The sequence below is a fragment of the Hippocampus zosterae genome, chromosome 8 (genome assembly GCF_025434085.1).
Source record: "Hippocampus zosterae strain Florida chromosome 8, ASM2543408v3, whole genome shotgun sequence".
Lineage (NCBI taxonomy): Eukaryota > Metazoa > Chordata > Actinopteri > Syngnathiformes > Syngnathidae > Hippocampus > Hippocampus zosterae.
This window is the reverse complement of record NC_067458.1, coordinates 17,896,858-17,907,972: the sequence shown is the minus strand read 5'-3', so window position 1 is coordinate 17,907,972 and position 11,115 is coordinate 17,896,858. Positions and strand designations below refer to the sequence as shown.

At 41.3% G+C, this 11,115-nt stretch overlaps 2 protein-coding genes across 3 annotated transcripts in view; one reads left to right on the top strand and one right to left on the bottom strand.

Moving 5' to 3' along the window:
- Positions 1–11,115, bottom strand: part of scamp4 (secretory carrier membrane protein 4) — a 103,545-nt gene that overhangs the window by 78,655 nt on the left and 13,775 nt on the right. The window lies entirely within an intron of this gene.
- Positions 271–9,431, top strand: tmem59l (transmembrane protein 59-like). Its single transcript, XM_052074860.1, has 8 exons — positions 271–572; positions 2,229–2,334; positions 3,122–3,216; positions 3,289–3,441; positions 5,781–5,883; positions 6,416–6,539; positions 7,101–7,218; positions 7,554–9,431. Exons 1-8 carry the CDS (start codon positions 423–425, stop codon positions 7,719–7,721), a joined length of 1,017 nt encoding a protein of 338 aa, XP_051930820.1. The 5' UTR covers positions 271–422; the 3' UTR covers positions 7,722–9,431.

The window sequence follows — 11,115 nt, the reverse complement described above, 5'->3', positions numbered from 1 at the left end:
TACTGAACTGGAATATTTCCATGTCAGCTGGTTGTATACATTGCAAGTTGACACCAAAAAAATTGCAATGGGAAAGGTAAAATGTTTTTGCAGCGCTATATTTATCGTAAAGTACAATTAAAATATATATATTTTTAATTGGAATTGGCTTAGCAAATCTGATGTTCATCTTTGCCTGTTAGTGCAACGTTTATTTTTTAAAGCCACGTTGTGCAGTGCAGTGTTGTTCAAGGGGTGGGGGTGGGGGGTCAGTTTGTGCATGGTGATGGTGCGTGACGTCACGATCTTCCAGCATTAGGCGGGCAGCAGCAGAAAACCAGGATCGCGCATCTTCCTCCTCCTCACTTGAGCCACCACCACTACCGACACCAGCTGTCCCTTTCGCCTCGCCGTCCACAAGGCTCTCTACTCCGGCCGCCAACATGCGCTCCTCTTCGGCCCTGCTCTCGATGCTCCTGGCGGGTCTCGCGGTCGCCGCGTCCTCCCTGGAGGTGTTCGACAACCAGCTGGGCGACATCAGCTTCTGCAAGAAGCAATGCCAGCTCGCCATCAAAAACAAAGGCCCCGCTAATGTAAGCCATCGTTATAATGCAAAAGACCGCACGGTTGATTGCGCAGCAAAACAGATACAATGTCCGGCTTGTGAATGCATTTTAGGAATCATTTAGCGCGTTTGTTTGTGTGTGTGCCTGCGTGTGTGTGTATGTGTGTATGCTCGTTCTTTTTTGCGCAGCGTCATCCTGCTCATGCCGAAAATCAGTCGAACATTGCGGGTGAAAGCGTATTCCGAGAACCCGTTCGTGGCACGGTTAACAAAAGGTTTTGCAGCACCGATTTGTTTTTCTTTCATCTCCCCAACCCTCAGGTGTGGCCCTGCACCTTGCAGCCCGACAAAGGGCCCCCAAGCCACACAGTCCACAAAACCTGGACAATTTGAGGATCAATAATTGATCGCGATTTGAACCGTGATGTTGTTTGCTGTTGTCGGTAAACGCGGAAATGCTGTAGAGAAGATGACAAAGCTGTTATGAGAGCTGCATGCATGTCGAGCTCGTGTTGGCCACCAGAGGGCACAATTGATCCGATTCGGGATTACATTGTCAGGCGTTTTAGTCGACTTTTCTTTATAAATCTTTTAATAACACATCTGTCTTGTTATACGTTAGCATGCCATATACAGGGCGCATTATTAAATCATTTGCAATCTGCCATGGCGCTTTTTGACAAGACAAGACAAAACCTTCGCACATTTTGTACTTTTAACATAGCAGCTGTTGGTTATCTCATTTGAGTCAAAAAAAATTTCCACAGGTGCTTGTAATCGAGATCGCTCTTTGGCAGCCCGTTTTGTCAAGTTACGCACGAAGCAGGAAAAGGGAACTGCTTCGTACGTAACAGAGAAAACTAAAATAGGTGGATCCCCGAAAAAGCAGACACTGACAAGGACTTTGTCTAAACAATAATATTTATTGTAACAAAAAACACCCTCTAATAAATAACAGAAAGCGCTGGTGAAAACGAGAACCAGGAAAATAAGGAAACGCAACAGAAAACCCTTGCAGAAAACGGCAAGGAAATACGAATAAGCAATCATTAATAAACGTAGGCGCTTAGCCTAATCCCAATGGGAAGAAGAAAATGTAACCAACTGTAAATGGTAAGTGTAGTTTTGATATGAAGAGACCAGTCCTGATGAGCTTGAAAGTGGTTTTTTACTCAGCAGCACCAAGAACGTGTTACAGGCTTCCTTGTGTTTGCTAATCAACAACCGAGCTCCCGCGACACCTTGTGGACGGGTGGCATAACAGCGGGTTAGAATGGCTAAGTAATTGGGACGTTATACAAAATAATAAACAGATCTACAGTAAGCAAACAATAACTTGCGAATATGTGCAGTGGCACGTCATGAAATACTCCGGCAGTGAGTTGACTGCCGGAGCGCCTAAATATAGCAGGTGCAATCGCCTACAAATGGGTGGCAGGTGTACAGGCGGCGAGCAAGAACGCCTGCCCCCTGCTGTCAAGTACGGAACGTGACACGTTTACTTGCCAGTTGATAAGGAACCCCTGTGGCTAAAGCCAAACTGTGGAAGGGTTTTTATTTTATGGACCTGGATTTGACACCTCTGTTGTAGACAGACTGAAAATCTTTATTTACTCCTCAGTGTTATCTTTAAGACACTAATGTACATTATTTATGTGACAACTAACACATGGTCATCTTGTAGGATTCCATAATGAACGCCTGTCACCGCGGCTGTCGTCTCTACTCCATCTGTCAGTTTGTCAACGGCAACGCTGGCTTTAACACCAGCAAGGATGAGTGTCAAGGAGGTGAGAGGCTCCATCTGGGGTTCTAGCTTTGACTCGAGGGACTTGTTACTGGGGAGGTACGCTTTGGTGTGGGGGGGGGGAGAAATGTCGAAGTTGGTTTACCTTGGAGTGCAATGATGTAAAAGAGTCAAGAACAATATTTTGATTGCCTTGATTTCCTTCATTGCATTTTTGGATTTATGAAAATAATATTTTGGATATATTATTTGCTTGCATTTATTGGGCATCATTTTGCTTTTGGCAATGTTTAACGCAATTGACTCCTGTAAGTGTCGCTGGGGTCCTTTCTTCCTAAGGCAAAACAATGTCTGTTCCATATTGTAAATTAAACTCGCTTGTTGCATCAAATGGGGAAAACAGTTTTGTTAACAGAATAAAAACGAGAGTGCTTTTAAAAAAATGACAGAACTGAAACTACATTTCATGTTTATGAAACTAACTAAAAGTCACTATAAATCTAGCAGAAATCTTTAATTGATATTATAAACGAGCTTTCAGGGTTCATTTTAAATGTATTTATTTCGGTATTTCTGGACAGACATACAAGAAGGAAGGAGGAACAGTTGTTTGGGAATTGTAGTTTCCTTACTTTATTTCACAGGACTTTGTGGGTTTTTTTTACATTTTATTTTGCACTCCATACATGTTTAAAAAAATATATGAAACAAATCCAAACTAAAACAAAGCATTTTTGGAAAAAAAAATGGTATGACCAATCCCAAATGATTCCATCTCAGCTGCAGCCATGTTATTTGTCTAAGCAGCGCACTCTCCTGTGTGTCCACAGCATGCCAGGAGGCTTACGTCAAACTCATGGAACAGGACGCGTGCAGCACCGGCTGCGCTAGCCAGCCCTCCGAACCCGAAATCCAACGAAGGAAGGTGAGCGAATGCACACACGCACACACACACACATACACACACGCACACAATGACAAGAGATTTTCTCCGCAGCTCAAGGCCATGACCCTGCGCCCCAAGCCGCCTTCCGTCATGGAGGCCGTGTCAAGCTGGTGCAACGACATTGTCAGCTCCGCCCAGAGCTTCATCTCCTCCACTTGGACCTTCTACCTGCAGGCCGACGATGGCAAGGTCGTCGTTTTCCAGGTAACTTTTGCCTATTATTTTATGTTCGATTCGACTACACAGTGAATCTTCGCTCCAGAATGGCAAGCATTTGTATTCATGGGTACCGATCACTCCAGATGTGCTATGCTAATTAACAGTTTAGCTCTTTCCAATTATTACGACCAGCTTGCAAATGTCACACAACCAAACTCAGAAAACAGCTATGCCGTGACTGGTTGTTACCAGAGCCCCTGAGCAACTGTGATGTCATTTTCAGTCGCCAGCAAGTGGCAAAATGGCCGCCAATTGCTGTTACCTTCTCCTCTAAGGGGTGTGGTCTAGTGAGGATGGAGCTGTGACCTCATCTCCAGTTGGTGATTTACTACGTGTTAGCTTCTCGATGCTTCTTGGTGTTTTATCGGGGCCAAAAGGGCTCATTTTGGATTCGGTGGGTTTGTGACAGTCGGGCGAGCGTGAAGGACGGCGCATTTTCTCGGACAAAATAACAGCTCGTTAAAAGTTATTTGGCATTGTGAATATTCCCACTTGGGAAAACCTCATTCCCCTCTTCTGCCATGAAATCCCTTATTTTTCTATCATCGGATCTAAATGCGGAATAACAATAAACATATCCTATGTTTGTAGTCGTGAATATAAAGTTAAGCGTTATACATAGTAAAGGTGCAGAGAGACAGCAAAAATAAAATGGGATCAGTCTCGCCCGTCGACCACAACGTCCGAACTCCAGAACTGCAGAATGCAATTTGGGCTGCGTAATGAAAGGACCGCGAGTAAATGGACAGTGTTTATCCACATTTGATGATATGTTGAAGTGCAGCCTGCAATGCAAAAGGAGAAACTTGACATGACCTCATATAGAGGCGCAGACACCGCAGGTTTTTTTTTCTGTTTTTCTTCATTTGTCGACTGTGATGGATGTTTGCTTTTTGTGGTGCTGACGTGCCGGTTGGACGTAAGGCTCCAGCTCAACTTTTGTAGTGTGATGACTGCTTGTGGTGGTAGTGTGACAGTGAGTTTCACTGGGAACCACTAATAGTTGTCATTTCAGTTTTTGGGGTGTACCTAAATTCTCTTTAAAAAAACAAAACACAGGTATGAATCCGCGGATTCATCTATATGCAAATATTTACTTGAACAATATTTCACTTCTTGGGGTTTGTTTCATGACACTATATCGACACGTCAGCTCAGAAAGGTTGCTTGTTGTAAATACACATGGAATTCTCTTTGTTTGATGTTTACTTTGACATCAAACATCAGTGGCATTGTACAGCCTGAAACCTGTTTTTTTCAAAGATTATTCAGTATCTGCTAATTTTATTCGCAAGCCAAAGCGAAAAGTCAACTGGATGACGGCCTGAATCTAATAAAAAAAAAACACTCATATTTTAAGACGCCACTGTATTTTTTATTTTTTTTTACTGCATTCTCTATGCTTGAATCAATTGAAGGCTTTCTGTCAATTTAGCCTACTATTATTGTGGATGCAGTTTGCATTGCTATTCACTTGCACTGCATCATACCGTGAGCTGTTTCCTAAATATAAAATATTAGTTGCACGAAAAGGGCCGCTGAATCAAAAGTTGTGCGTGGCGAGTGTTTTTTTTGTGTGCACGCGTGCGTTGCTGAAGGCATCAACAGTGCTGCGGTCGCACAGGCAAGGGCCGCGGCGAGGCAAGAATCCTTTTTTTTTTAACAATGTCTCCAAGGGAAAGTGCAAACGCGGATCACACAATAGAGCGCTCGGTCGGGCAGCGCTGATGTTATGTGATGGATGAAAAAAATTAAATAAAGATCTTTTCCTATGACACTGAGTGCAGTTGAAATGGTATCAAAGGAGAAGTGTTGTGCATTTCACTTCAACTACTAATCAGAAACTAAGCTGTCTGTGCAGCCAACAAAACCCACTTACACTTTAGCGCAAGATCCAAACCGTCATCCTATTTGAACAGCTGAACTTTATTTGGGGTTACTCAGAGGCACTTTATAAACAGTGGCAGTGCTGGCTCCCATTTTGCAGATGTTTTGAATGCAGTTGGTCAATTCTGAACAAAGACACGTCTCCAGTTTGTCACGCATTTTGTAACTGTCACTATAACTCGGTAATCATGATTAGATATCAGCAAAAGCCTACTAGAACAGCCAAACTTGATTTTGGGTTAATCAGAGCAACCCAAAGACACATCCCAAGCATTTAACTAATTAGATACCTGTCACTGGAACAACGTCGTACAAAGCCTACTAGAACAGCCAGCTTTTATTTTTTTCCACCCCCCCCCCCAAAAAAAACCTTGCAAAATCTCTTATGATGTATGTTAATGACTATCCCGAGTCTCAACTTTTCTCGGCTTCCTCAGAGCCAACCGGAGATGGAGTATTCTCTTCCCGAGCTGCAGGCTCCTCGCTCCGTGGCCGACAGCCCTTGGCCTCAGGTGCACTCGCACACGCAGAAGCCTCACGGTGAGCACAGACAAACACTCCTTGGCTCTCAAACTCTTGCTTTTTTACAGAGATATTTTTATTTCACAATAAGAGGTTTTTTTTTCCATTGATAAAAATACTTTTTTTCATGTAAAATGGGTGGTATTTACACATATATATGCGTGTGTACATCATGAGAAAAGATATGACTTTTTTTTAATGACACATTTTATTTTTTTACTTGATTTAGTTTAAGTCTTTTTTTACTGGTAAAATGTGATTTTATTCTTATGACTTGATCACTTTAATAAAAAAATATTCTTGTAATATTGTGACTTTTAAACCTTCACAATATTACAGATTTAATGAAATATGACAAGTTTTATTATTATTTTTTTAATTAAAACTGACTGTTCTAATTGTAATTTTTTTCATGAAAAACAAATTTCTTAATGACTTTTTATTGATTTTAATATTTTATCTGATAAAAATCAAATTCATGTAAAATGACATCCTTTTGTCCATAACAAACACAACTTTCTTATGGTAACGATGTCATTTTTTTTGCCAGGTGCAAGGGGGCGTGGCGAGAAAGCGGGATCCAAAGCAGGAAGCAGAGGCAAACATCAGGTGCAACATGCCGACGAGAGCATCGCCGCCGCCGCTGAGCATGACTTCCTGGGCTGCATGTCCAGGTGAGCCCAGATGGATCGGAGCAATATGTTTCAATATTAATATATTCTATATTATGTTGCCCATCAAACAATGAATGGCATCACTTTTTTATTTTTTTGGGGTGCCCACATATGAACACAAACTTCCTAACCAGTTCCGTTTTTGTTCAGTTTCCTACGAAAGAAATCACCTGGATGGAACACAATATCACCAAACATATTCCGAACCAAATAATGACAAAAATGCCATTTTAAATAAAGACGCATTATATGTATATATGCGTTTTTTAAAAAAAGTTGAACCAATATGCTGTGGAACACGCCATTATATTTTCATTTACAAATGCGTATAATTAAAAAAAATCCACTCAATTAAAAAAAAATGGAGCAACTTCTCAAGCATTTCAAACGAACTGTTAACGGTTCTGTTTGTATACTTTTGGTATCGGTGTTGTCGTGGTGACATTTTTTATGGCTGACAGCATCTCCAAGCAAATGAGGTTTGCATTTAAATTCAATGAACACATAATCTGCTTCCAATTGGACCATTTTCTGAATCTCCATCTTCTTGCTCACATGTAGGCGTTCAGGTCTGCCCCGATGGATTTTGGCGGCATGCCTCTTTCTGTCCATCATGGTCATGCTATGGCTCAGCTGCGCCAGCCTGGTCACCGCACCCGACCAGCACATCAAGACACAGGTATGACCGAGTTACCCCACTCAAGTTCCCGGTAGCCTAATAGCATTAAAAATGAATTTTAAAAAATGAGCTGCACTAGAAGACGGAATAATCCATTGCATGCGACGGGAGGGGGACACATTAAAGCATTTTGGTGTTTTTAAGAATGCAAATAAAGTCTAAAACCATAAGAACTGCTCTAACTGTATGAATTTCTTTTTATGAAATGTTTGAGGGGGGGGGGGCAGAAAATTTCAGCCAAATGCTAACACCCAAATCAAAACGCCATACATAGCATTGACGTCGCGCAAGATTTCATTGCTCTCACATCACTCCGATGACTATTTTGTTTGCAGCTGAGCATCAACGGCGACAAAGAGTTCCTGGACAACGCCCGGGCCAAGGTGAATCCGTACCACTTGAGCCCACTGCCGGCTGTCAGCGTCAAGCGGGCGCTGGTCGAGGATAATCATGAGGCGGGGCCTCTGCCGGTCAAGGTCGACCTCGACAAGACGCGCGTCTAGAAGCTTTTGGGATTCCGTTCACTCAGTCACTGGATTCCCGGCCCCTCGACCCCCTCCAATAAGGAGCACGACATCCTCAGAGTCATTCTGTCCCATTATTATTATCCTCCGTCACTGGATGTTATTTGACTGGACGGCCAGTCTGAGAGCTTCCATGATGTTTCAAGATTCATTGTGCACTTTCGCCCCATTCTCAGCCATGTGCATTGAAGTGGCCAGGTACGATCATCATCTTTTCTCCTGCAGAATGAACTGGCGACGTGTGACTGAAATGAGCAGAAAAGTATTGTATTTATTCCGAATGACTGAAGTGCCGTGCAAAGTCATTGAGCTGCTTGTAATATACAGTACATTGTAATCTAGAGGAAAGGATTATTTACTAAGGAGTATTAGCGCCGCACCGAAAAGAAAATACACATCTGATGAGAGAAAGTCATAGTTGCAATTTTGCAAGAAAAGTCAGCATTTTTTTTAGATGAATAAAATGACGTTTTGTTTATATCAGAAAAAAATCTGACTTTAAAAACAAACTTTTGCTTGTAAAATAAAAATCTTAGGCAACCGGACATAAAATGGTGACTCTACTTTTTCACACAGAGTTCCCCCCTGACCCCTTCAATTTTTTCCCCAAGCAAAAGATAAGAATGTTAAGTTATTGTTTTTTTTTGGGGGGGGGGGGGGGAATATAAAGTCCTACTAGTTTGAGGGGAAAATAGACTTGGAAGAAAAATGGTCTTCTTAAAAAAAACAGAATTTATTCTCATCATATATAAAATTTAATCTAAAAAAGAAATAAAAGTATGGCTTAGGGACGGCATGGTGGGCGACGAGTTAGCATGTCTGCCTCACAATGCAGAGTTCCAGGGTTCGATTCCTGTGTGGTGTTCCATGTTCTCCTGATGAACTAAAAAGAGGAAATATCCTTTTTTTTTTTTACATCATTTTTTGAAGAAAAACATGTCTTAAAAATACAGCTTTTTTTCCCTTTAAAAAAACTGACATAATCTGATTCAGCAAATATTTTTTTGTGTATGGGGGAGGGGGGGGGGAATCACGACTTTATTGTCCTAACACGATGATCTCATAATCTAGTTGTGTTTTCATGTCAGTGCGGCTCAAGTAGTCCTTGGCAATTCTTGTATAATTCTCAAAACGATGATGTAGATTGCTCTTCTATTACTTCAGGAGCGGTTTGAGTACAGTCAACGTGCCATGTGCTTTTCGAAGTCCACCGTAGACTTTTTTTTTTTCAGATATGCCGGGGGCGCAAGACTTTTTGTTTGTTTGTTTGTCATGTAGCAGAGTTGCGCAGTGCTCGAGATTTTTCGTTTGTGCTTTTGGCTGTCATGTAGCGATCTTGGACTGCCCCAAATAGAGTGCATGCTGAGTCAAGCTTCAATAGTCGAATTCCGGTCCCTCCCTGAAGGCCTGCTGTAGATTTGTGTCTTTTTTTGAGTCCTATTTACTGTAAACATGTTTAGAACATGTATTATTACAATACCCATAATAATTATGACAAGGAATGCCAATCTCATCAGAAGGACTTGAAGAACAAAAGCCATTTAATCAATCAATATGTGACGCATAGATATAGATCACCAAGATGATGATGTGAATTTACAACTATTGTATTGGTTCCTTTTTACAGCTCTGTTCATTTTCAATGAAACAACAATTGCAACGAGGAATAAAGTGTTTTCGTCGACACTAGTTCTGTCGCTTGCTTTCTCTTTGGCTTAATTTTTTTCAGTATCAAGAAGGGCCCCGGTGAAAAAATGAGGGAAAGTGTAATGAAACATTAGGGAAGGAAATGACAAATTCCAGAAGAAGAGTTGGATTTTTTTTTTTCATGAAAAATTTCAGACTTGCAAATAATAATAATAATATTTTTTTTTATTTTAAAATTTTCAATTTTTAAAATAAATACCAAAGAGGTTATGATTAAGTCATTTTAGTGTGATTTTTTTTCCCCCGTCGGGAAAGCAGCAGTTTCTCAAAGTTATATTTTTTTTTCCAGGAAAAAAATTGCAGTCCTTCAAGTGTAGTCATACAAGAAACAAGTCCTTCTCCTAAAAGTAATAAATAGGCTGTTTTTTGAAAAGGAAAAAAAGTAAAACACATAAATTAGGTATTTTGTGCAGAATAAGCTGTTTTTTAAAGAAGGGTGTTTTTTTAAGGAACATAATTGTAATATTGTGAGGACAAAGTCCTGTTTTTCATGAGAAACGTGGAACTTTAAGCCACCATAATGTTTTTCATAAATACTTCATTAGTATTGTCACTCCCCCCCCAATAATTATTTTTCAACCAAATCTACACAGTTATACACCATTTTACCAAAAGTATTTGCTCACCCATCCAAATGACCAGACGCAGGTGTCCTAATCACTCGGCCTGGCCACAGGTGTATAAAATCAAGCACCTCGGCGTGCCGACTGTTTTGCCAAACATTTGTGGAAGCTCTCAGGAGCTCAGTGAATTCCAGCGTGGAACTGTCATAGGATGCCACCTCCGTAACAAATCCAATCCTGAAATATCCTCGCTCCTAAATATCCCACAGTCCACTGTTAGCTTCTCTATTTAAAAAAAATTTGAAGCATCCGAGCCATCCGTCACAAAGTGAAATGCGAAGTGAGGGATACAGCGGCGTAAAGCACGCCGCCGCGGGACTATCGAGCGGTGGAGACATGGATTCCTCCGAAGCGATAAATCACGCGTTTCCATCCGGCAAATCCGATGGACGAGTCTGGATTTGGAGTTTGCCAGGAATACATTTCGGACGGCATTGGTCCAAGTGTGATATGTAGTGGAGAAGGAATGATGGAGCTTTTCAGGAGTTGTTTAGAGCGGGCCGTTCATCTTCCAGCGTGACTGTGCACCAAGTTCCCTAAAAACATGAATGAGAGAGTGGTGCGGATGAACTGGACTGGCCTGCACAGAGTCCTGACCTGAACCCGACCTTTGGATTTAATTCGAGCGGAGACTGAGATCCAGGCCTTCTCGACCAACATCAGAGTGTGACCTCACCAAGTGGACCGACATTATATTGACCCCTAGGGGTTAGGAATGGGATGGAAACGAACTTCCGATCTGAGTCAAGGCGGGTGAGCAAATACTTTTTGTCATATTGTGTATTTTTGTTGTATTGTTGCGACAAATAATGTATTTAATTAATTTTGAAAAAAGGCCTATATAGTCCTACAAGTAATTTCGAGTATATATACAGTATATTTGGAAAACGATGTAATATGAGAACAGTCATACATTTTCCTGAAAAAGTGCCCCCTCCCAAAAAGAGATTTGATTGATTTTCAACAATGGTTGCGAAAAAAAAGTAATTTTGTAAGAGCAAAGTCGTATTTTTCCAAGAAGTCATAAGTCAGTTTTTAATGGT